Source organism: Syngnathus typhle, linkage group LG6 (assembly GCF_033458585.1).
Source record: "Syngnathus typhle isolate RoL2023-S1 ecotype Sweden linkage group LG6, RoL_Styp_1.0, whole genome shotgun sequence".
Taxonomy (NCBI): Eukaryota; Metazoa; Chordata; class Actinopteri; order Syngnathiformes; family Syngnathidae; genus Syngnathus; species Syngnathus typhle.
Window position 1 is genome coordinate 7502578 of NC_083743.1, and position 27159 is coordinate 7529736.

General features: G+C 40.6%; 1 protein-coding gene across 1 annotated transcript in view; it reads left to right on the forward strand.

The window, feature by feature from the left end:
• grik4 (glutamate receptor, ionotropic, kainate 4) overlaps window positions 1-25984 on the forward strand; it is a 164094-nt gene extending 138110 nt beyond the window's left edge. The window contains exons 13-22 of the mRNA XM_061280706.1: window positions 4176-4283; window positions 10315-10518; window positions 12220-12333; window positions 18923-19032; window positions 20920-21093; window positions 21302-21467; window positions 22483-22708; window positions 23692-23820; window positions 23893-24011; window positions 24880-25984. Of these exons, the coding sequence (XP_061136690.1) occupies window positions 4176-4283; window positions 10315-10518; window positions 12220-12333; window positions 18923-19032; window positions 20920-21093; window positions 21302-21467; window positions 22483-22708; window positions 23692-23820; window positions 23893-24011; window positions 24880-25254 (1725 nt within the window). The 3' untranslated portion in view covers window positions 25255-25984. The remainder of the gene's footprint in view (window positions 1-4175; window positions 4284-10314; window positions 10519-12219; window positions 12334-18922; window positions 19033-20919; window positions 21094-21301; window positions 21468-22482; window positions 22709-23691; window positions 23821-23892; window positions 24012-24879) is intronic.
• Window positions 25985-27159: the final 1175 nt, after the last annotated feature.

Sequence of the window (27159 nt, forward strand, 5' to 3'; positions counted from 1 at the left end):
ATGTGCATATTCATCTGATTATGAAGGCAATATAAAATAAATATAAAAATAAACATAAATATACAAATAAAACAAAATATAAAAATAAAGATAATAAAAACTAAGAATAGTTATAAGCTTTGAAAACAGCATAAAACAAAATCGAACTTTGAACATTCTGCCCATGATCACAAGTTTAAGAAAATAGCCACAACTAATTCTTTTTAATCCTACCATGCTAGCTTTCGGGTTTACAGGTATCGATAGTACCGACTTATTGAGAACCGCACACCACACTGTTTCAATTGTGACCGCACTAATAAGTTGCCACGTAGCTGTCGATGACCCCAATCATGATGATTTAGTCTTTTTCCAATTAAGATCAATTTCTATCTTTGGGGACATTCAAACTCCATTTTTTCTCCTCCATCGGGGAAGAAAATTTCTCAACACAGGAACCCCTTACACACACAAACTAGAACCACAGCAACATATTTTGAGTGTGTCTCATTTGTAGCGCCGTGTCACCTGAGTGCTTTAGTGTGTCTGTATGACATTCTACTTTATAACGCTTCCTTATCCCGCCCGCCTTCATGATGGGATGCGTCTGTCATCCGTCGCTAGTACTTTTCTGACGGCCAAGTCAGCCAATCCTAAACTGCCACCTTAATCTCTAGCACCTTCACCAATTCCACATTATCGAAGGAAGACGAGATATTCCATGTTCGGGTGTCTCATCCTTGTCATCGTTCACATGGGCTTCCTTTTCATTTCACACTTGCATTAACTCTCTGTCCGTCTGTCTTTCCTGTCTAATTCCTCCTCCCTCAGCCCCCGAGTTGTGTCTGCCCAGCCGGCTGCTGCTCGTACCTCCTCATTGATTTTCTTTCCATTCTCAGCCATATTTCTCCCCGAGTCCTTTTGCTCCTGTAATATTACCCTGTTTTACGATACCCCATCCCTCATCTCGCCTTCTTGTTTCTCTGCAACGTTCAAAATGTTCTAGCTGTCGGCACTCTAACCTGTACTTTTCCAAGCTTGTTTTTTTTTTTAATTATAATTGCAGCATGAATACCAAATTAACAACAGTGCAGATGTGAGAATTTGTTGAGTTATTTAAATTCACACGGTCTGCTCCGTGCTGGGTTATTTCTTTCTAATTAAGTTATGTCGGTTGGGCTTTATCAGCGGCGGTTGGGGTGTTGTTTTTGCACCAAATTACTTCTGGAATTGTGGCCAGAATGTTCAACCTTGCTTGGATGTGGTTTCCAAACAAAAGGAGCTCCCGCATTCCAAAAAGACCCATGTCAAGCTGTTCGAAGATCCGACCTTGTCCCTAACACAAAAGTTTTACAGACTATCTGACAAGGTTTTTCCATTTGCTCCCGAGCGTACGTTCCTGCCTCCCAAAGCTGACGCACACATTCTTCCTTCCTGTAAATCGCACTGACTCACCGACGGCACCGCTCCGCTTCCACCGACCGGCCCAAAGAGAGTTGACGGCGCGGCCACCTAAGAACCGTTTCCTTCCCTTGTATCATCAATGCCTCGCCTCCTCATCCTGCTCACATCTCCTTCATCTTCCTCTTCCTGTATGAGTCACCGTGACACCCCACGCCATTATCCCCTCAGTCATACCCCTTTAGTAAGACCCCCGCAGACTCCCCACCTAGATCAACGGAACCTCCTCCGCATTCTCCCAGAAGCTATCATGCATGCCGACTTGTTGAACGCCACGTTCGCAGGTCCCCTTCTTTATTTGTCACGTCACAGTTTGAAGATACAAGGTAGTCCACCGCAGGAAAAGGAACGTGGGTTCATTTGGGTCAAAGTATCAACGGGAAGTTGCAATCAAGTGTCCAAGTACTTATGTCCAGCACGTTTTAGTGTTGTCCCGTTTAGAAATGATGGCCAGCATCATCGGTTTCTACTTCCTGCTTTTGTTTTTCCTTTTCTGCCAGCTTGGTAGAGTTTTCAACCAGCCTGCTATATTCATCTTTAAAGTTTTTGGTTTTTTTTTCTCGGCTACTTCTACTGTTGTGCTCATCCGACCAAACTTTCTTTCCCCTTTGTGCATCAAAACTGCAATATGATTGAAACAACCTATTGTCCAAACTATCTGATCAACATGAGTGTAGTGGAATCTCATGAGTATCGTCTCTTTAAACGGTGACCAAGCTCAGTCTGCTCATTTTATTATACTTTATTCTATTCCCTTCTCCAGTCTTCAAATAAACAAATTCTCCAAAGCATAAATTCCTGGAGCTCATTTGAATTCCACCTCGTGACACATTGAATCCGACAATGTATTAGACTGCTGAATTAGAAGCAGTCTTTTGCTCTGGCTATATAACATTCATAACACAGGCGAGGCTGATACTGTGATAAATGGCATAATATCAAAATGTTTCTAAACCAGAAATTTTCTTGATGTGTTGGATCACTGACTTTGAACGTAGATGATTAGAAAAGTTCTTTTGACTTGGCTCCCTAATGTATTTCAATGAGAATCACATTTTTGTCGCCAAGCTCTCTATGAATATTTAATGAAAGTTTGTCTTTTTTCCAGTTTGCATTCTTCGCTGGTGCAGGTGTCTTCCTTGTATAGTACTAGTATCAAAATAGAACAAAACTAATAAAAAGTCAGTTTTGCATGTTATCTGATGTTCATCACTGTGTTTTTGGTGCAGAATATTTGATGAGCTAAGGAAATTAAAATTCTTGGACTCATAACACCTGTGATGTCACTTGCTAATCTTTAGAGTTAAGGCTTGTCTTTTGATCTAATCTAGTATTCAGGAAGATTTCATAATCTCACCATTTGCAGGAGTAATTTGCATACTTCAAGGTCAAAGAAAGTATTAGAAATATTTATATATATATATATATATACGTATATATAGATATATAGATATATAGATATATATATCTATATATACGTATATATATATATATATATATGTATATACGTGTATATATATATATATATATATATACGTATATAATAATAATAAATAATATAAATACATACAAAATGAATAAATACATATCTTGGAAGACTCCAGCACACTTTGGTGTGGATATTGGCATTTTTCTTTTATTATAATTTATTGTCCTCATTACAATCCCTCAAGGGGAAATTAAAATTCACACTCTGCTGCACATCTGTGTTGTACATCACACAGAGAACCAGATCACACACATGCAAGGAGATATGTCAGCGTGAAAGGAGCGCAGATGAACAGAAGCCAGGAAGCAGATGAGCGTTTTCCCAACATCTAGTTACCTTTTTTACATTTCTCCCCGGCGGGAAGTGATCCATGACCCACTGACAGTCATACATATGAGCTACTGCTTTCAGAATGAGACTTCATTGAAATGCAAAATTCATATTGAGAAACGAAAAAGGATAGAATAAAGTTACAAAATAAATTTTTGACTGACTGCTTGTTGCATTTTGTCACATGCCATGTTTAGGATTCATCTTTGTGCTACAACTGCGCATTTGAAACCACTGATAAAGCCTACGACACATTATCAGACAACAAAGTGCAGCTTCTGCTCAGCGTTTTTATTCCAAAGTGTGAAATTCACAGAGAAGTAGAAATTAAAGTCCAACAATGAAGAGTTTCCAATCTATGTGGGAAAATGAGTCCGTGTCACATTAGTGATTGTGGAAGAAATGGTTTGTCTGATCTGACATTTGGGGGATTTAGTTCAGCGGATGGTGCCAATAATTTTCAACTGTGGGTTTGTGAAGCCCTTTGGGACTCTTTTGTCTTATTAATGTCTGTGAAATTCAGATCTTTTGTTCAAAAACATTTTCCAAACATTTCTACATTAATTCTCTATTTGTGTTTGAAGGTAAAAAAAAATGTCCTTGTAGCAAATTGACACTCGTAAAAAAAGAGAACACGGCTTTCTGCCACAGGAAAAGCATTGTGCGGTTGCTAAGTGAACGCATGCCTTGTTTGTTCCTCTCGGCATCACAAACACGTCTTTTTCACCTCCTTCTACAATTACGCCAAGGCTCTTGAGTTCCTTTTTTGTCTCACCATTTTGCAACGTCTGTCCTTGTTTATACGGCTTGTGAATGTCATAGCGTTGCTCCTTTTGAGAGAATGGAGTCAAATTATTCGATTGGCCTTTTCCAGCCGGACATAATGAATGATTGTGTGTTTATTGTGTGTGCCCAGATTGGCCTGTGGCACTCCGAAGATGGACTGTCTATGGAGAAGAAGCTTCCATCAATCAACGTGACGGACACCCTCTTCAACACGACTCTTACCATCACTACAATACTCGTAAGTGGCGTGGCGCTCACGTGCCATGATAATGCGTCAGCAACGGCAGTAAGACGTTTAGCGGGCTGGCGGACAGAAATCAAATTCTGTTCTCTTGGAGTGAGAAGAAGCCACGGCGTGCAATCGCTTTGCTTCTATCGAAGGCTCCATCACCGTGCATCAGCCAGAGCGATTAATTCACCGTGTAAGGGATTTCGCCATCTGATACGGATGGTGTGAGAGCCACTTTGCTGGCTTCACTCTCTTACCTGTTGACATTGTTTTTAAGGAATCTCGTCAAACTTCACACTGTTTTAGCTTTCGGCAATCGATTCAGCCATAAAAAATGTAGCAATATAGAAGCACTTTTGACTTTACCCAACAACTGTTAATGTTATGACACAGTATGTGTAAAAACAGTAAAGGACAGTACGCCATCTTGCTAACGTGACTAACAACTTTCTCATGACTACTACTTTGTGTAACTTTTTGTGTCACTCCCATTAAATGACGAAGTTGCGTAACGTGACTTGACGTGCGGTGAACTAATTTTATCGCTCCCTGCCACTAAAACAGTAAAACAGTCTTTATTTATTCCAGCTTTGACTACCGTATTTTCCGGACTATAAGGCGCACCTAAAAAACCTAAAATTTTCTCGAAAACTGCGCCTTATAGTCTGGTGCGCCTTATATATGGAGCAAATCCCTAAATTTAAACTGGCCGGAAGCATTGTGTCATGAAATCAATCATAAGTGGCCCGCTGAAGACTATGAATCATGAATCAAAAAGACTATGGAGCATTATTTTGTGATTATAAAGTAATTTGTTGCATTGAAATAAAAAAATAAAATGGAGAATGATTTGATTTGGATTAAAAATTTTACATGATGCATTAATGGTGCACCTTATAGTCCGGTGCGCCATATATAAGGACAACATTTTTAAATGGGCCATTCATCGTAGGTGCGCCTTATAGTCCGGTGCGCCTTATAGTCCGGAAAATACGGTAGTTTGGATGGCACGCTAAAAGCTAACGTTACTCCATGCTACTACTGTGTTGGCTGCATATGCTGAATAATTAATTAAACAAACTTTTATATGTTTTGGATTATTACCATTAACTAATAAAACAATGCTCATAAAAGTGTATGACAGCAATATCACACGCGAGATCACGATGCATCGTATCGCATATCACCTTTGCTGTGATTATTTTCACAACCGAATCCCGACCGAGACTGTGCCACATTGCTCTCTCATGTGTGATATTACTTAATTGAGTACCTTGAAGGTAAAAGAGTGCTATACAAGGGAAAACACATTACCTTTTATCATCGACCAGGGTCGAGAGGCATACGTGTCCAATGAACAAGCAAACAAATATTTACACCTGTGGATGAGTTAGTGTCTTCAATGGACCCTTTTTTTTTTTTTTTTTTTAATGTGGAAAGAAGATGAAACAGGGAGCAGTCAGAGCGGCGTTTCAGACTCAGAACTCTGAGGGAGACGTGATGCTCATAAATTAACATTTTCTGTCACATGCAGAGTCGCATTGAAAAAAAACTCTATGGGCATCATTCAAATACAAATGTGAACATATTTGTACCCAAATTGAGCTTGAACCTCCCTGGGCTTGTAAGTTTGCTACCTTCCAGGCGTATTCCACCTCCAAACTGTGGTCAAATTGTGCAGAAAACTAAAGTTAAGTTGATTCCACGGCTGTTTTCGTAACTACTCCAGCACAACTTTTCGGCCTGTGCAGTGTTTTTTTTTTCAACTATTCTCTACACTATGACGCAAGATGATACAAATATAACTTTTTTGATTCCGAGATCAGGGAACATGGATGAATTCATAAGTCACGGAAAAAAAATTCTTATTTAATCGGCTACTTTTATACAGAATGACATAAGATATTAGATGGACACTACTCTTACCTGCTAGTGGGTACATTATTATTATTTTATTTTATTTTATTAATAGTACTATGCCATCATAATAACCCAATGAAAAGATAACTTACTTAATTCTCCTGATTTCCTGCACCGTACCTGGCCTGCCCAACGGCAGAACACATTGAGAAGTATACTCACAAGTGTTCAACTGTTGTTGTGTTTATTTTTTTTTACTGCTATCAGCTGTTAAAGTGTAAAGTAGCAATTTGCCCAATACGGAACCTGAGAATCCGTATTATCGGCTGCAGTGGCACAGCAATAAGTAAAAGAACACAGACACATATTTTGTTGGTCTCATTAAGAAGGATTCCCACGGAACGTTCCATTTCACCCTGGGGGGGTGGGCTTGTTGGATGAAGATGTGAGCGTTTGATAACAAATGAAATGATTGTTTCACAACAAGAAGTGGATGTGAAAGAATGAATTGGGCGAGCTCGGCGGCTCAATTTTGTTTTGAAGATATAGAGTCCCTCGACCAAACTTTGGAATCCACCGCTGGGCAATTTTCAGGGCCTATCACAGCTCATTCATCACGATATGATTGCTGTGTCGAGCTTATCTTGCTTGTGTGCAGCAGCTGATTTTTTTTTTTTCCCTCCACCTGCAGGACTTTGCGAGCTCTTGAATTAGCACTTCAACGAGTAATAGACACCTGCTTCCAACATGTACGCGTGCAAAAATTCCTGACGCCATTCCACGGCCTACACGCAGCAGTTTTATTACACGATTGCTGTCGCATGCGGAATTGACAATTGCTTCTCGCACACCCAGGGGGCATGTATTTGTAATCATTGATCCCATTTTTACACTATAGTGAATTTGGGGTGGTTATTACCTCGGTAAGTGCAGCCATGTGATGGAAAAAGCCAATTGTTTGCTTCTGTGGGGGGAAAAAAAAATCTCTTTATATGTATGTCTGAAACGCAGTCGCTTGTCAAGCTGTAAAAAGGCTAACTTGTTTGCATTTTGATATTTTTGGCTCCTTACGGCTCGAGCTGGAACTAGTACCGTAATTTTCGGACTATAAGTCGCGGGTTTTTTTTCATAGTTTGGGTGGGGGGGGGCGACTTATACTCCGGTGCGACTTATAGTCCGAAAATTACGGTATGTTGCAATACGATGTACTAGGACTTGTCGCATGTCCTATTGCATTTGGGTATTTCTAAAAAATGGACAAGCTACTTCTGTGTCTTGAGATACAAGTTACATGACTTGTGTGTTTTTCAAGGTATGCTGGCACAGTATAGCTTAAGTCTGGTTAGCTCAATGCTAACAAACAAAGCAAAACTCCATTGACAGGCTAATGGATAGCAGCTATGTACTGGTGTTAATAAACAAAATGGCGGGAGGTCGGAACAGATTCCGTGCGTTTCCATTCACTTCAATGAGAAAAAGTAATTTGAGTTGAGCGTTAGACAAAACTACTCATTTTTATGTTGTTGTTTGTCGAACTACACTGTGATTTTTGTAATGTTTTGCCTTGACAAAAAAAGTAATGCCACTCAGACAGTGAAAAAAATCAAAAAGAATAGTCTTTGTAAATGCACAATTATTGATAGAGCACTTTTAATGCATCCCATTTGATTATGTAGGTGTACCTAATTTTATGGCCTGTGCACTAGTATTCTATTCAGTGTCCAAATAAGTTACCCGGCGCACTTATCAGTCAACCACCAGACTTCTTCGCCTGGGAATAAGAGGCTACTTTAGAAGTCTGACTTTTGTTTTGTCTTCAAACTTCAGCTAAGTTTGTATTTATATAAGCTGAGGACTCAATCCTATAATCCTATAAGGCACTTTCAATTGTAATGATAGATATTAATTAAATCATCGAAGGTTTTCCGATGGCCTCCGACCGTAGAACCGATTATATCTATTTCTATTACTTCCTTGTTCTAAGAAAAGGGTTCTAAATCCAAACAAATTGGAAATCGACTAGCATCTCAGAATGGATTGTTTTACCTCACACGTTTAAAAGTGCTTCTAGATTTGACTTCAGAGAGTATTAGAATCAAAGTGATTGCGTCTGAGGGCTTTAGAGGGGGGAAAAACATCCTTTGGATTAGGAACAGATTGCAAAAGGAGGAGGCATGATAGCAGTCAGGCCAACACACGTAAATGAAAGACGGCCCCTCTTTTATCGATTCCTGTTCCTGCCAGCTTTAATGTTACGACTGTGTTGATCAGAAAAGAGATGTGGACTTTTAAGAGAATAAATATAGCAAAGCTTTATCGCACACTCTACTGAAGGTCCAAAATGATACTGTTTTTTTTGTAACAGGCATAAAATCATCCAGGCAGAGTAGAAAGAAATTATCAAGTGGTAGTTTGACGCACAAGTCCAACCTGATAAGTGTTTTTAGTTTTCTCATACTTATTAAACATTATCACAGCATTAGTTTGAGGGGGAAATTACAAGACAATATCGTACATATTGGCTATTTTATTATGAAAAGAAATGATTAAAAGCCAAAATGCATAAGGTCTGGTGAAATAATTGCACTATAAATTCATTGGGATGTATGGCAGTGGGTGGCCAGAAAAACTGGGAAATAAAGAAATACACACGCACACACACACACACACACACACACATACTTATTTTAAAACACCTTTAAAATGTGAGAAATCGGCAAGTCAGTATCTGGCTTGAGCACCTTTTGCTTCATGCATAGCAAAATATAATCCGGTTCTTGATATGCCGAACCTGGGAGGTGAATGGATCATCTCGGCAAAGGAGAAAAATGCTCACTAACACATCTTCAGACCATATTTGAGATATATCAGGCCGCAGTTGTAAATAAGAACTTGTTTGTAATTGTTTGCCTGGGTAAATAAAGGTTAAATAAATAAAATAAAATATATGCCTTGGAAAAAGGCTGAGATTTTGCAATTCGGCTAATTCATAAGATATCAGTAAAAACATTGCTTTATATTTGTTTCCATAGTCGTCGTTCTGTTATATGTGTGTTTAATATTTCTTTTATCTGAATTACTCCTACATTTTAGAACACACATATATGGGACGTCGGTGTAAGTATGATTGTAACATTTTGAGCAGACGGATGACGATAAAAGATGAAATTTTGCCTTACTAACTTATGAATTACGCTGACTGTGACTTAAAATATAAAGGCAATAAAGTTTTATCGATCCATCATTCATTGAAATGAATGAAAATACAAAATAGAGGACCTGCCATCCGAGAATGTCAGCTCTTTCTAGTCATTGAAAGGATGTCATTTTATTCACTTTGAACATAAAATCTGCTGGATAAAGACTAGGCTGCACTTAAAATGCAATTTTGAGTAAATGCATTGCTTTAATGGTTACCATTGCTCTTGTATGTAACGTCAAATAAAGATGCCAATTTACAATAATGGAGATTGTATAAAAGTTCTTTTTCAGACTCTCTGGTGTTGCAAATTACACCATTGTCCTCAGACGATCCGTTAAAAACTCTTCTCCAAGTCAACACAAAGGGTTGTTGCTATGACAACACGAGGCAGCCTGCTGGGCAGCACGCTCTTTCAGAATTAGCGTGTGGAGTAATTATTATTATTACGAGGCATGGAACAGTCGGCGTTTGCTTATATCAAAATCAACCTAATCAGACCGTTGTGAAATTCTCCCCAAAAAGTTCACAAAGTATTATTTTGAACACATTGACGTCATTTAAACTCTCCACAACTTACATTAGAAAGGAAAGTCGGATACTAGCTATGAAATTGAGCTACGTCAGCAAAAGAAACATTCCGATTGATGTCTTCGTCCGAGACGTATTTTTTGCTGGGTTGACGAGCTGTGAGTGTGGAACACGACAGACACTCATTTCGATGTGTTGGAGCGCTTGACACTTGTATTGTTTGAAAAACAGTCCTCGGTCCAAAAGCATCAACTACATAAGACACTAATAAAGACATAGTCGGAGTGAGCTGCAGTAAATGCTGACAAATGTTTTGTTTTATTCTCTTACTGCTCTCTCAACCTTTCCCATTGAAATTGCCATCAATGCAGCACGCATCCCCAAAAAAAATGTTTTTCAATAATCAATCAAAGTTCTTGGCTGCTGACAAAAATATTCTGTTATATTCAGGAGAATCCATACGTGATGCTGCGGTCGGATCACCAGGAAATGGAAGGAAACGAACGCTACGAAGGCTTCTGTGTGGACATGCTGAAGGAACTGGCAGCCTTACTCAAGTTCAAATATCGAATCCGACTGGTGGGGGATGGACAGTATGGTGTCCCTGGAGCCAATGGAACGTGGAGCGGTATGGTGGGAGAGCTCATTTCAAGGGTATGTAAATATATTCAAGTCCTGTGAACTTAAATGAACATCATCAAATATACATTTCATATATGTGAGTTGTATTCTTAAGGAACTTGCATTCAAACGCTCATCGTACTGAACATTACAATTATCGAGCTATTCTGCTAATTCGAGAGCTTCAGAGGGACTAAAGTTAGTTTAAAGTCGACTATACTGCTTAAACAGAGCAGCCAGTGTACATTGGAAGCTCGGATTGCAGACTTGGTCCCATGACTTCATTTGTAAACCAAAAGGTTTGTAAACCAAGGTAATGGTTCCCATTTAAATGAATGGAAATGCAATTAATCCGTTCAAGTCCCAAAACTAAATTATACTTAACTTTTTTTTATCTTACAGAAAAGAGGATGAAAAGAGGATCAAAAAGAAAAAAAATATCAAATGTTTGCCAACTCAATGGACGGCAGTGACAGAAATCGTCCAGGTTGCTCGCACCATTAATTGCCGTTGCCTTTCGACATTGAACAGTTTTTCATTCCAACAATTTGACAGCTGTCACACAACCTGGATGAATAATTATTAAACATACCAATGGGAGTCCACACTAGCGCACTAGCTGTAATAGGAAATGAAACCGCAAAGAGTTTTCTTGCAGTTAGCAACACTAGAAGGCATAACAGCAGGCAGCCAGAGGAATCCAGTTATCAATATTAATATTCTATTGTCACATAAATAATTCAGCCGCTGTTACAACCGCGTGTTCATCTCGCAAAGAATCTGCCTTTGTAGAAATTGCCTCGACAGCTGCTCCCCGCGTACGGCTTCCTTCCGGCGCTGAGTGCAGCCGATCAGACTTTCAAACGACTGTGAGCGTAGGATAAAAAAGAAAAAGATGAGGCAGAGGTTTTCTCCCGCACATGATGAAGGACAAAAACCTCGGGCAGCTGGATACACCAAGACACAATGTACTCGTTTGTGTGCAGAGCCAATGCCAAGGCTTTCATCTGGTCACCCTACCTCATAGCCGAGACGTATACACAAGACGGGAGATTGTTGTCACAAATATTAAATAACCAAAACATTACTTGCCAGAAATTCCTGCACGCCGTGGCTTGTGTGGTACGAGACAAGAAAGGCATCAGGAAAAGCTGAACTTGATTCGCGGTCAATCAGAGATGCTTTAAATTGAGGCAGTTGAATGAGTTTGAATGAGCACTGAGCAGAAGGTGTGGGTTCAAAGGCCAACCTGGTGATGTGATCTAAACGTGATCAAAAGCTTTGATTAATTATGGAACAAATCGAACAAAGAACAGCAGGTCATGCATTTGCAGCGGCATCTGCAGTGATGCAGTGTTCGCCTCCCTCCCATTCTTCACAATCTCCTTCATTCTTCCACCGCGGCTCAAGCGCTGCCCCTTCCACTTTGCCTCCCTCGGGGAGATGAAGAGTCCCTCGCAACTACATTTCACAACCTTGTTTTCTTGTTGGCCATTTTGTTACCGTGTTTTACCAGCCACTGCTTAGACCACTTCTCTGAGCTGCTGTATAAATGTGTTTTCCAAACCTTCGAGATGTACTTAATTGCGTACATGTCTACAATTTTGTCAATGTTTTCTATTTGAAGCCCTCCCAAAACTTTCAAATGTATATTTTGCGAGAGATCTACAGCTTTGTTCAGCTGGTCTTTGACTCCCGGGCATGACGTGGAACTATTGACTGTGTGTGTTACAGAAAGCCGACTTGGCAGTCGCTGGCCTCACCATCACTGCGGAGCGTGAAAAGGTCATTGACTTCTCTAAACCCTTCATGACCCTCGGCATCAGCATCATGTATCGTGTCCACCTGGTGAGTTACATCACACACAGTTTAGCCAGTTCAAGGACGTTACTGGAAGTGCAGTCGGCAGATGGGCTAAGAGCAAAACATCTTAGAGTCAATTTTGTTTTGGGCTCTCATCCAAGCTGGGTTCCCAATTGCTGTAGTTTCACCAAGCGGTTCCATTCACTTTGTCTTTTGAGAGTTCCACAATCTCCAGTCCTCGAGGACTGCTATCCTACATGTTTTAGATGTTTTCCTTCTTTAAACACACCTGATGTTCTTTCGATCCAAACACATATCCATCCATTTTCCGACCTGTTTATCGTCAACAGGCTCGCGGATGTGCCGTGGCTCTCAAGGTTTCCTGGGTTAATAACGATGTGGTTTGAAATAAGCTATTCCAGAAGCCAACTATGCAGAAAAGTAAACACAGAAGACCCTGGTTCACCTCCATTATTGTTGTCACCGTGTGTTTTTGCGTATCATTGTGCCGTGGGTTATCGATGAGGCGATGTTGTTTTCTGTTGAAGCAACAACTGACACGAATGGCTTCGAATGACACTGATTATCCAAAGTATCTCGAAAGTGCGTGTACTTCCCATTGTTTATATATATATCTATATAATATATATAGATATATATATAGATATATACATAGAAAAATATAATATACACTACCGTTCAAAGGTTTGGGGTCACAAAATTGTTTGGGTGACCCCACACTTTTGAACGGTAGTGTAAATATTATTATAATAAAATATTATGAATTAAATATTATAAATTATATCTTATATTTGTATAAGATTATATATAATCTATGAATATAAGTATACATATATATTATAAGATTTTTTACACAGAAGATTATATATATAATCTATAAATAATTATCTAAATAAATATATACACTACCGTTCAAAAGTTTGGGGTCACCCAAACAATTTTGTGACCCCAAACTTTTGAACGGTAGTGTATGTATTTTTTTTCGATATATATTATTATTTTCATTTTGATATCTATATATATATATCAAAAATGAAAACAAATAAAGATAAATAAAATAACAGATAAATAATAAAAAATAAATAAATAATCAAATAAATAATAATTTTGTACAAACTGTCCAGCATAGTGCGGATAGGACTAATGTCTTTTGCCTGTTGTATCAAGAGAGCAAACCCAAGCATGAGACCTTGAAACAATTTAAGTGCAGCGGGATGCTTGCCAATGTTTGCAGAATCAGAGGCCCATTAATCAGGGTCGCCCTCCTCTCACACCCAAGGTGACCCGAGCAGCGCTTAGCATTGCACCAATTGGAGGCTAAATTGTCCTTTGTCATGTCGCAGGAGCATTTATTCCCATTCTCTGTTGCTGTCCTATTTCCCATTCTTGTAAACCTTTGTACCTCCCGGTGGTTGGCGGACTGTACTAATAGGTGGAGCGGCGAGGCTCTCAATTAAGCAGTTGGGGGAGAATCAATCGATGGCCTCAGCAGGTGCAGTTATAAAAGGCTGCCGGGAAGCGTGGAGCCTCTGGAGTAGGAGGCAGGCAAGCAGCTGGGAGCTTGAAGCGACCCCCCCCCCTCCACACACACACACACACCGATGAGTCCAAGGTTTGAAAAAAAAGAGGAAAGGTGAATGTTCTTTATTTCGTTTCATAGCACTCTCTTGACTCCTGTTGGCCTTTCTGACACAGCGACGTGTCACACATCGATTTTTGTCCGACTTTTTCAAACTAATTTTCAGTCAGACCAATAATAACCAGATTGATATTGATTTTATTGGGATAATTGGCTATATAAAAGCATTTTCTTCACACGTCTTGAATCCCCGTTAGATACTATTGTTGTCTAGTTACTAATTTCTTTCCACTCCCAGACAAATTCTGAGGCAATCAAAATAGTCAAATATTTCAAGCCTAAACCTTTTGCAGATATTTAAAAACTAATTTTGTGGTTTACTTTGCGAAGCAGATGCGTTGATGGGGAAAATACATTTTGGAGTGATAATTGCTTTTAATTGTGTGGAATTAAAATCCTTTCCATAGTCATTCACTGAAAAATGCACCCATTTCCAGAATCGTAGCAAAGTTTAGCCTGGGTTGTTAGTAGAGACTTATTTTTAAAGGTAAGGTTATGAGAGGAATTTAAATATCTATTTGTGTTTTGTACTCATCGTCAATGCGGTATATTTATGGTTGAAACTATTCTAAATAAAAAAAACAGGTTGGCTCTTGACGTTTCCACTGTGGACATCTTCTGACCTTATGCGTAGGCAGCAATGTGCGTGGCGCAGTCAGTTGCCATAAATATGAACAGTGACAGTGTAACCTTGAGCTATTGGCAAACTGCTCTTATTGAAACTTTCCCTCTTGTCACCTTCACCTTCAGCGCGACAAAGCCAAGTGAGCTAAAGTCCTTGAGAGACACTCATTGCCTTCAAGTCGAGGACTCTTACGTCAAAGGAGTCGCTGGTAGTAGGTGTGTTGCATAATTAAATAGCGGTCCGTTGGGGTTGAAACGGAGTTGTCACATTCAACAGTGGTCCTCAGGGCAGAAGCGTGGCGTACAAAGCTTTATTGACTCGCAAACATAATGCCGCGTCTGTGGAAGTGCCACACGTCGAATAAATTTGTCACACGCATCGAGTGGAATCCACTTTTACGCCTCGACGTTTTAAATGTTTTGGTTGTTTTGTCGTGGGTGACACTCATGTCGGTTTTTAGAAAGGCTTCACTCTCGTAAGAATCGTGTTGTCAGTGACCTTGTGACCCCCGATTAATTCAAACGGCGTTTTTGAGAGTAGCGGGGGAAGTACGGAAGATCATAAAGAGAAGAAAGGAGAAGTCAATGAGCAAGGAGCGAGGAGATGGGTAGATGAGAGCGGAGATGCAAGCCGAGGAGAAGAGTTGAAATGATAATGGGAAGTGTCCTTCAGTGAGTCAGTATTCATGCAGGCAGTCTCCAGGGGCAAATATTGTGGTGTGCATATAAAGAGGCGGGATGACTTGGTGAAATCCTTGACTGGATAACCTCACCAGCTCTTTCAGACATGCGATAGAGAAAACAAAAAGGCTTCCTCTGCTTCTCAATAGAAACGTTTGTCTTTCCTTGTCGTTTTGATGCTCCATTTGTGGATCATATTATGAAAAATGTGAAAATGATTTGCTTGTTTTTTTTCTCCCTGTGTTGCCTTGGAGGCTGTTACTTTGAGACGTTAGCCTTCGATGACATAATCCGCTTGCTTCGAGCAAAGAAATAATGAAGGACCATTAAATGTAACCTAGCTCAGTTTGCTATACAATACATCTTTATTTATTATTTACTACTTTATTCTTTTTATTTGTTACTTTATTTTATGTTTCTTTTTATTTTATGCTTTGTTTTATTGTTTTATATTATTATGATGATGATGGTGATTGTTATTATTACTTTACTTCATTATTTATTTACTATGGCAACAGCCACGACTTTCTTAACTAGCAAAAACTTAGCAGACTGGCTAAGATCCACATGGTGTTTGACAGCGCAAACAGCTTCTGACAAGCTCTGAAGCGTCAACACGCAAAGACAAACACGCACCACTGTGGTCTCACTGTCTGGGATACACAAACAAACAAACAAACAGAAAAAGAGTAAGGCCAAACATGTACTGGAAAAGACTTGTGAGCATCTGAAGAACATTCAATATTTGCCTACAAGTTATTATAAAACGTGAGCTAACCTTTTAGTGACACTCCATCCGCAATTAGAGTCACGTTGGAGTCATGTCATGTTGGGAGTGATTAATCTCATCGCACCAGGTTATTAAAGAAGTGGCACGCGTTTGACCTCGCAGAATATGGAAATAAATGTCATGCAAGGAATCAATTGGTTCTACTGTGTTTCCAGCCTCGTATTTAAAGGTTTAAGGGTTTGAATATCCGCTCTAGCCTTTTTGTTTGAAGTCTAAGAATTGAGTTCATTAGACTTAGACATCAATGTGCTTGATTTTTTTTTTTTGTTTATTTATATCTGTGAAAAATCATGGTAAGTCACAAATGATGCATGAGGTGGGTGATGTTAGTCTCTGTAGTTTCTTAAATTTGTTCAGGCAAGTAGACAGACAATATTAGAATCCTCATATTCTTTATCCGTTCCAAATGCTTAATATTACTGCAGTTTAGTCACTTAGTTTAAAAACTCTTAATATATAGTTCTGTATGTCTGAATAATACTCTGTCCTGTTAGCCATGGTCCACACCACATAAGGAACACTGTGTGTCTGTAATGGATCAATGGCATTTCTAAGTAATTTGAGATACTTTGAGATATTTGGAGTTGAAAGCGTCGACCCAAAAGGAATTAAATTTGTAAGTCAAGCCACCACTCTGTTTATCAGCTCCTTTTATCTACCACAGCTGGAAATAAATGTTTTTAAAAATTCAGACTTTACGAATGCTAGAAGAAAAAAAACGCTAAAAGGCACCATTAGAGTTCTTTTATATTATGAAAGGAAACATACAGAAAAGAAAGCAAATGGAAATGTGGAAACTTTTTATGCAGTTCCATTTGCAAAATAGCATATCTGCTGGAACCTTCTAGCCCATTATTTCCCCTGCAGCTCTTGAAAGCATAACTTTGTCTTAATGCACACATATTAAAGCACTGAGATCTGCAGCACAACACAACACTTTTTTTTTTTTTTTTTTATTAACCATCCACTCTCAGTCTCGATTTTGGATCTTTTGGCCACCATCTGCTGGCAACGCTACAGCTCTGTTCATCTTTGTAATGGCGCCTCGGTGGGAACTTAAAATGCGGAGAAGAGAGCTTGGCAGTTAACAGATCGCTGCTTCAGCACACAGCCATTCTCTACCAGCAAATTGGAGGAGGAGGCGTGTCAGCACAAAAGGCCATTAGCACGTTCACGGCAACGACAGCAACAAGTTTTCATCATCATGGGCGTGACGTTGTCGTCATTCCTCCAAACTGCACATTCTTTCCTCATTTGCTTTCCTAAGAACACTAACAGTGCATCAAACAGCGCTAAATTGGACCTCGTCGATCATAACAAACCCTCAAAAAAATCATCCCACCCGTGTGCTGCAAATTTCATTTTGCTCAGGGCTAAGCAACTATTAGCTAGGCGATCTGGCATTCGTGGTGTCCCCCAGGGACTTAATTTGCAATTTGGCATTGGACTGATTTTGGGAGGTGGCTGATGAAATGCTAATTGATGAGCTCGTAACATGATGGCGTTGTTGTAAACGGAACAATTGGTCATGTTTTATTGTCCCGCTGACCCTTTCAGGGTCGCAAAGCAGATGGCATATCTGCGTGGAAGTGGATTGTATTCGGCATGTCCGCTCAACACACAAATACACACACACACACACACACGCTCATAGGTGAGCACACACACATTGCTGTGGCACTAGTGAAGGAGTAATTGGTTCCGTTTAGAGGACAGTGGCTGTTGGGGAGAGATAATGAAACATGAGGGTCCCTCTAGTCTATTACTTACAAAGAGTGGGGAGGAAGTGATGTTACTGTACTTCAGATTTTTTTTAGCTTTTTTTTTTTTTATCTGTACTTTGAGTGTTCATGTTACTGATGATTTCACATTTGAAAACTGATTTTTGTACTTTCAATAGACACTTGTGTTTTTCAAACCCTGCGAAAGATGAGGTACAAAAAACATCTAATGTGATAAATGTGAGTTTTTCAAGAAACCAGCTGTCATTTGACTTGTGAGCAAAAATTTTAAATACTTGCACTGTTTAGTGGCAGCGCACAAAGTTGGAAGAATATAGTAAGAATTCTATTTTTATCTTTTGTTTTTGTTGTAACAACGTTAAAAATCTCTTGGGCATTTGTGGTATTGCATAGATATTTATTGGTAAACTATAAATGTCGCACATATGAAATTTGAATCACACTTTTTATTTGTTCCTTTCTGGGTTTGTTTTGATGCTTTGTTATATAAAAATAACTCCTAAAACTTTTTTCTGGCCATAACAGGATATGTCAGCATTAACAAAAATAGATATGTGGAATTAAAAGTTGAATTTGAAGCAGCAGAGAATAGGATAGAAAGCAATTTGTTTGTATCTTTATTAGCTGTCCTGGTAATATTACCCTCGTGTGGAAAATGAAATTCACCCCCTGTTGCTCTGATTATACTGTTTTGAGTCTCCTCCGCCCCCCAGCAATTGAGTCATGTATCCTTTTATGACATTGTGTTGTTCAACACTTGACATAAATTGTGAAAATTAATTTTTTACAGCTTAATCTTTGGGAATAGAAACTCTTATTTGCCATTTTGTCTCTATTCACCATCACTCCGCAGTACGTATTTACTGTGCATGGGAGACCTACTTTATGACTGTTGATTTGAATGTTTGTTTATCAGTTTACAACGTGGAAATCTATACTTATCGCATCCAACTAGCATTGTTTACTGCCACACTGTTGCGGACAGCGGTAAATGTTGATTAACTCAGAGTCAATTCAGTCTGTGGGGCAATGGAGTCAACATGGAACTTGGCCGCTAATTAGTCTGCCTTTGTCGGGTTAGATTAAGTTTTATCATGATCGAAAGTTGATGTAAACACGGTTCTGGGTTTATTTCAGGGTCGACGGCCAGGCTACTTCTCCTTCCTGGATCCGTTCTCGCCAGGCGTGTGGCTCTTCATGCTGCTGGCCTACTTGGCTGTGAGCTGCGTGCTCTTCTTGGTGGCTAGGTAGGACTCATACACACGTTTCTGGCCCTACTGACAGCTGACCTAAAAACACTTTGACTTTGAAAAATGACAAATAGACATGGGCTCATATGTATCAACTGTTTGTTCAGGTTGTAATTCAGAAAAATGGATAATATAATATCTACCCCATCTGGAGCTCTTTCTCTCTTTTTTCTGCAGATGGGGTATTTTTGAGTTTTTACTTGCCCCCCTAGGGATTAAGATGTCGTTAATATTCATCAACAGTTAGGGCAGGGGTGTCAAACTCATTTTTTTCGCAGGCCGCATTGTAGTCATAGCTTCTTTCGGAGGGCCATTATGACTGTCAACCCAAATAAATGTATGAGCACCTCATATTATATACAGTAAAAGCTACAAAGCAAACTGACAACTCGTTTTCAAACCAGACCAGTAAAATCTGGTCAAATATTTAAAAATAAAGATATTATTAAAAGTGAAGATCATTTGGAATTCTAGTAATGACACGAATTTGATGCACAATATGTAAATATATTGATGTGGCGGGCCGTATCTGGCCCCCGGGCCTTGACTTTGACATCTGTGAGTTAGGGTGTGAGTTCCATATGAGACTTTTTTTCTGATTAAGGGCTTTATAAATAAATTTGACTTGGAATTGTCCCTTATGATGTCTATGTCAGAATTTCCTCCATCTTTCAGTCAATTTACCGTAATTTTCGGACTATAAGTCGCGGGGTTTTTTCATAGTTTGGGTGGGGAGGCGACTTATACTCAGGAGCGACTTGTATACATATATATGGTTTTTTTTCACTTTTTTGGGCATTTTATGGCTGGTGCGACTTATACTCCGGTGCGACTTATAGTCCGAAAATTACGATATCTAAAAGGTAAGTCTGGCTTTCAAGAAATCAACATCTAGTTAAAAAAAATTTCAGACGGCAGCAGGAGAAAAAGCTGAAATCACCGTTGAAGCCATTTACCCTTGTTTTCTCAAAAGCTCTGCTTTTGTCAAACAAGAAAAGATTTGCGGTGCCACTGGAGACGACTAAAGCTTCTGCTACCCAGAAGCACATGAAGTCATGGTGAAAGGGTCTACTGGGAGAGAAAGGAAACAAAAGAGACCAGGGAGATGAATAGTTTTTGTGTGGTTAGTTCTACAGGGGCTTAGACTGGTGTTTTTATCCTTTTCATTCAGTCTCTGCAGGTGATCACAACACCAATAGAAGAGACTGGCTGGCTCTTCAGCGTAACACTGACACCTAGTGGTCAGATAGAGAACTGAACCTCAAAACAAGGCAATGAAATCTATCCAGTCATCCATTTTCCACTGTATTGTGTTAATAGAAGACTCGTGATTGGCTACCAACCAGCCTGTTCACTTCATCGTGGCGAAAGATAGCAGTGGATCAGCTCCAGCTCACTGGCAACTGGCATTTATGGCCCAGATGCACACCAAGCAACACGGCCAAAACTAGCTGAAGTGGATCATCGTAAAACAAAAATATTAAAAAGAAAAAAAAACGCAGACAATCTTCGGACTTCATAAAATGTAATAGCGTTATCAAAAAAGACTTTCAAGCCCATTTTTCTAATTCATATTGAAAACCTTCCAAGTTTTTTGTACTTGACATCTACTGCGGGAAGTTATCCGACAAACTTACTTTTCTGAACAGCACTGTTTCATGTATTACAAACTTATTATTAAAGTAGGCAGCACATGAGAATAAGAAGTTAGTAGACACTCCAGAGGCAACTAAAAGCCTTTGTAACTGTCGGATTTAACTCCCGCGCCTTTTCCCTTTTACTTGTTTTTTTATGGTAATGCCAATTCCTGAACTCACTTGAATTCCCACTCACGCTGCTTGCCTGGAGCCCAGTTACACGGCTGTATATCTTGTTTCTCTACAGATTGACACCTTACGAGTGGTACAACCCGCACCCCTGCCTGAAAGGACGCTGCAACCTGCTCATCAATCAATACTCCCTCGGAAACAGCTTGTGGTTCCCCGTCGGGGGTTTCATGCAGCAAGGTTCCACCATCGCCCCCAGGGCGTTGTCCACGCGCTGCGTCAGCGGAGTGTGGTCAGTGTGGACATCATAGTTGCCGATCCGTCATCTGTTCATCTTCATTTGTCTTTTTTGGAGCCGACGTTATGACCTTGCCCTCCTCGTGTCCGTGTCTTCTCATCTAAGTTATGCCGTCATTATGAAGCTCCTCGACGTTTATCTCCATACATCTGTTGGCTCATTTGCATAAGAGCTACATATGCTCTCCATTCCCCTCGCGCAGGTGGGCGTTCACGTTAATCATCATCTCGTCGTACACCGCCAACCTGGCCGCCTTCCTCACCGTTCAGAGGATGGAGGTGCCCATCGAGTCAGTGGATGACCTGGCGGATCAGACGGCCATCGCGTACGGCACCATGCACGGCGGCTCCACCATGACCTTCTTCCAGGTCAGGGCTCTCGCACAACACTGCCTTGTTTATATGAAACACGTGCAGATTGACCCAAGTGTCCTTTGAATCGATGAGTCATCGGTGATGTTATCCCCTCGTGGTCACCTTCCTGTTTAGCGCTAATCACACGTTTCCTGCCTCCTTGACCACATCCACTCAAGCTTTCTCCTCAGAAACCAAGTCTTGAGTGAAGCAGCATGACCTCAGCCAAAAAAGGAAAAAAAAAAAACTAGTGGAAAATGGAGAGCGGATGCGACAGGGGAAGTGAGGCAGTGAAGAACGATATGGAGCGAAGGAATTATATATATAGGCCTGGTGGCTGCTTCCCTGTGTGCTTTATAGCCCACTGGACTGTTAATTATGTCGGTAAAGACAAGCTCAAAGAAAGAAGAGGCCAAGTTAGAATGCTAAGTGAAGAATGGGTTCCGCGAGGAGAGCAGAGGAAAGAGAAACTTGCACATAAAAGTAACTAAACGTGCACCGCTGATGCTTCTGCTTGGGGAAAAAAAGTCACTTCATCTTAAGTCGGAGCTAATATTTATCTTCGGACGCGAAGGAAATACAGTAGAATTGATCCCTGCAATCATAAAACACTCTATGGTCACTTTTAATAAATCACAAGCGCCCCCTTGCTATTGGTTTATAATTGCCTACAGATGCCACAAGATGGCGGCAAAGCACTTAAAACAGACAGGATCATAAAGCACACTGCATTTATGTACCTAGTTACTTCAAGATGGCACAAAATGATGCCAAAGCACTACTTTACTCCAAATGACTTAACTCACTCCACCGGTATGTTACAAGTTGGTGGCAAAGCACTAATTCTGTCAGAAAGAAGCTCTTCAACACACTTCTACATAGTTTCTAAGCGCCAAAAAGTATTTAATCAAATAAAACTGACCTGTATTTCATGCACAAATCTTTGTAGCAGATGGATAACAAAACAAACTTGGTCTTCATCTGTAGCTAAATTTGTCTTCTCACATTACGATCTGTCACGGCTACGCAGAACTCCCGTTACCAGACGTACCAACGAATGTGGAACTTCATGCACTCCAAGCAGCCCAGCGTGTTTGTGAAGAGCACGGAGGAGGGCATCGCTCGCGTTCTCAATTCCAACTACGCCTACCTGCTGGAGAGCACCATGAATGAGTACTATCGCCAGAGGAACTGCAACTTGACGCAGATCGGCGGGCTGCTCGACACCAAGGGCTACGGTATCGGAATGCCGCTGGGTGAGTGGGGGAGACGGCGGGGAATCGAGTTGAAAATAAATCCAATGAACGGTTCTTCAATCCATTTTGAGGCTGTGAACAAAACTTGTGGAGCAAGAGAATTAGTTGGAGGATTTGACGGGAAAAGTTAAATTGAAATGTAGCGCATGAGCGAACGGGGGGAAAAAAAGACAAAGACAAACTCAAACAGGTTTTAATAGAACATCTCTGATGGGGGAAGGAAAGATAAGAAAATGTGGAACTTGGCTCCCCGCTTGCTCGGAGACTCAAACGTCTTCAACTTTGATCACATGTTGAGCGGTGGAGCAACACCTTAAAAGTAAACAGGAGTTATTTAAATTCCTCTCAAGTATGGATCAGCTCAATCTTTGTCAAACAAACTCATCCCATTGGATAACTGAAGTTTGCTTCACTAAAACATTTTATTAAAATACAGTGGTGCCCTAAGTTTTTCCCTAAGATATCAGTTGCCATTTTTTTGTTAGATTTCTAAACTCACTTTGCAGTTTGGCAGAAAATGAACAAAAAAAACAATTGTTTATTGCCACTCCCAGTTCAGGTTATCTGTTAAATTTAACATAAACATATTGTGTACTTAAAGCAACCACATAACTTAAAGCCTTATAATATACTGTCCATTATTCAAAACAAATCCGTGAGAAAAAAAAAAATCAGGATTTACAGCAACTTCATTTTTGTATACATATCCTATCTGTTATTTTAACCGAGGTGTGTTTACTTTCTATATCAGCTGTACAAATCAGCTGCTGCTATAATTTCCCACTTGATAAATGTTTAACCTTGGTGGAGTTCTGCGCTCACAAGGTGCTTTTTGTTATCTGATAAATGTGTTTGTCTCAAAATAGACTCAGCAAAAAAAAAAAAAAAAAGCTGAAAAAGCACCACGTTTCCAAATTGTGTCATAGTGGCCCCCTACAAGTTACATAATCAGTCAGCGTTTTGGCTCTTTTTTTTGACTGCAGGCTCCGTGTACCGCGATGACTTTGACCTGGCCATCCTCAAGCTTCAGGAGGACAATCGCTTGGAGATCCTCAAGCGGAAATGGTGGGATGGCGGCAAATGTCCAAAGGAAGAGGACCACCGTGCCAAAGGTTCTCATCTTGTTAACCTTCTTGCTCCGATTATATTCAACTCACCTCATGCTTTTGGTCTTCCTCCCGCAGGTCTGGGAATGGAGAACATCGGCGGCATCTTTGTGGTCCTGGTGTGCGGCCTCCTGGTGGCCATCTTCATGGCGGTGCTGGAGTTTGTTTGGATGCTGAGGCACTCCCCAGGAAACGAGGTGAGAGAGGCGTATGTCACCTGCATCTGCTTTGTGTCCCTCTACCCCCCCTGGCGCCCGCCACCCCGCGGGGCCGCCAGACTCCCCACACACTGAGCAGGTCTGACTCATACCCGCCGTCTGCTTCCAAACACACTGAGCACAAAACCAAAGATTTACCTCACGTGGTCTACATGTTTAGATGTATTGCTGTTTAAAATTCTAAATATACACTATATCACATAGTCAAAATGAATGTAGTCGGGTCTTCTTAGTGCAATAATGGTGCTGGCAGTCGTAGCCTTTTTATCTGTGTGTGATTATTGCTCTTCAAAATCCAAGCGAGCCTATTTGATGCCTTCCACTGTGTGCACTTGGCAACGGTGCAACTTTTATTGAAGTTATTGTTAGGGTAGACAACGTTCCATAGCTGCTATACACTTCTAATGTATAGTTACTATCAGGGCGTCCGTTGAATGTAGCCTCGTCTCAGATCGAGAAGTTTGAACAATCCTGTAGCAGCTATCGGTTTGCCTTCTTCCACACAAATCGTTCGATTGGACTCAGCCAGATGTGCTCGACTTAATTTCTGATGTGATGCCTTCCAAATGATCCTCGATGACTGTCACTTTTTTTTTTTCTTCAACTGGACTCTCCGCACTGTGATTTTACTTCAATAAACATGCAGTATGTCAAAGTCAAACGCCGACTTGTGAGTCGTTCTTTTTATCGCATATACTGAATTTGATTTGCTCTAAAATTGAGTCTATTTGAGGAATTACGGTAATGTTTTGTGGTATTGACCAGCGTCTAACCTCTAATGTGTGATCAGTCTGGCCTCTCTCCCTTTCCCTCCCCCTTTCTATCTGCCACGGATGCTTTCCAACAGTCGGTGTGCGAGGAGATGCTTCGCGAGCTACATGGCATTGTCCTGTGTCACGACAGCCTGCAGGTGAGACGCCGCCGGACGCCGTCGGTCACGAGGCCGCGACCCCTGCCCCAGGACGAGCGCCGGGCGCGAGCGGCCGCCGCGGGCCTGGCCAACGGCAAGCTGTGCGACGGCACGGGGCTGCCCGAGCCGTTCTCCCACAGACTGGCTCAAGAAGCCGCCCTGGTGGCCAGAGGCTGCAGCCACATTCGCATTTGCCCCGAGTGCAGACGCTTCCAGGGGCTCAGGATGCGTCCCGGGGCGTTGCCGTCCCCCACGCCGAGTGAGGAGAGCATAGAGTGGGACAAGACGACAAACAGCAGCGAACCTGAATAACACGTGCCCCGCAGATGTCCGCCTTCCTAGTCGGACGGCGCTTTGTTGCTGGATGGCCAGACACAGGACCGAGGTACTGACTCATCTCTTTTTTTTTTTTTTTTTGGAACCTCCTGGGGCGGCTTTGTCTTTTCCTTGCTCATGGAAAAACTGATGAGTCTGTCTCATGTCGGCCCTCGATACTGCTCCGAACAGGACGCGCAAAGGACAAAGCGCCATGGGCCATTTGTACTATGCAGTATTTTCAAGTCATTTATCAGTGTGCTGTTTCTTTCTCTCCCCGTCTTTTTAAATTATTCCTGTCCTCTGTTGGATTACCAGTACTGAATATTGTTGTTCTATTGTTCCTGGGGGGGGGGGGGCGAAGAAAATTAAACATTAAACCAGTTCCTTTTTTTAATCTGACAATTGTATGATACGAAATGCTGACAGAAAACAAATTACCGGTTCCTGAACTCTTTTTGATGTTTTGTCACGTTTGCTTAAATAAGGCGTTAATGAGTCTTTTAAATGTTTTTCTTTTTCTTCTTAAACACTTCAAATTTTCCTGTGCCTTCGCCTCTCGTCTGACATCTTTGACTCCATGTCATATTCACTATGACTTTTCTTCGCCTTTCTATGACCTCTTGTCTCAATGTAAACACGCACAGGGGAAATATTCATGAATGACTTGAGGCCAACAAACATTCCTATGACTAAAAACGCAGCTGCATAAACAAATAAATCGGTCCGCAGTAAAAGGGAGAAGGTTTTTATATATTTATATCAGCAGTTGACATGTGTTCTTTTAAATGTCAAGGCCCTTCAACTTGAATTGAATGTGATAGGTTGCGCAAAGCCCGAGGACCCTTTCAGTTTGCATCGGCTGACTTGCTCTGACATTTTCATGCATTCATTTTTGCAAAACACAAAGTTGGAATAGATTAGTCTGAAGTCATCTGGGACTACGCCGTAAACAGGATATCATTTAAAGAGCTCATTCGGATATGTTGTTGCTTCGGTTCAACATGTCCTCACTCAAATTTAGTCAGAAGGCTTACGGAATGCATTTGTATTACTTTTTAATACCGCACGTTTATTTTTTATTTTTTTTTTACAAACTATTGACGTGAGATGTTTGTTTACTCAACTGCAAAATGTCAAATTGGGTGATGGCGCATGGTAGTGGGAGGCCTTGAGATGCAATGCATTTTTAGAAAACATTAGATACTATGACATACAATATTATGTGCAAAACACAACAGGAAATAAAAAACAGGAAAACCAAAATACTCAACACAACAACAAATAAAAAACACAAATACAAAATTTTTTTAAAAAATCAACAAAACCAATCACAACAGCAAATTAAAAAACAAACATCCCTATTGTGATTTAAATATTTAAACGCAACTCCATGAGTGTGTAACACTCCCCTCCTTTTTGCAAGTTCTCATTCATCAGCTAAAATCGCCCTGTGCCAATCTCTCCGATGTGTCCATCTTTTTAAATGCGCCCATCACCTTCACTCCGTCACTCTCCTTCATGACATCAATAACAGCTTCAAGGTGCCTCCGCCTGTCCCGGCATGCAATATTTCACATTCTTCAAAGTACTCGGAAGGAGAATATTGATGACATCAAACTGGTTAAAAAATACAAAACATGCATAACAGCCTTTCCCCCCAAATGTATGGATGACTGTGCAGAATATTACACATGCGTGTATCTCAATTGAGACTCTAAATACTGGAATAATAGAATTACTAAATTCCTTGGAACCAAACTTGGAAAATAAAGCCGCATTATCCCAAGTGAGAGGAACACAACAGAATGAATGACAACACTCGGGGCAGTAGAACTGCCGTCGGTGTCAACCTGTCGACCTGAAATGTAAAGTAAAATGGCTGACGCATTTCATCACAAA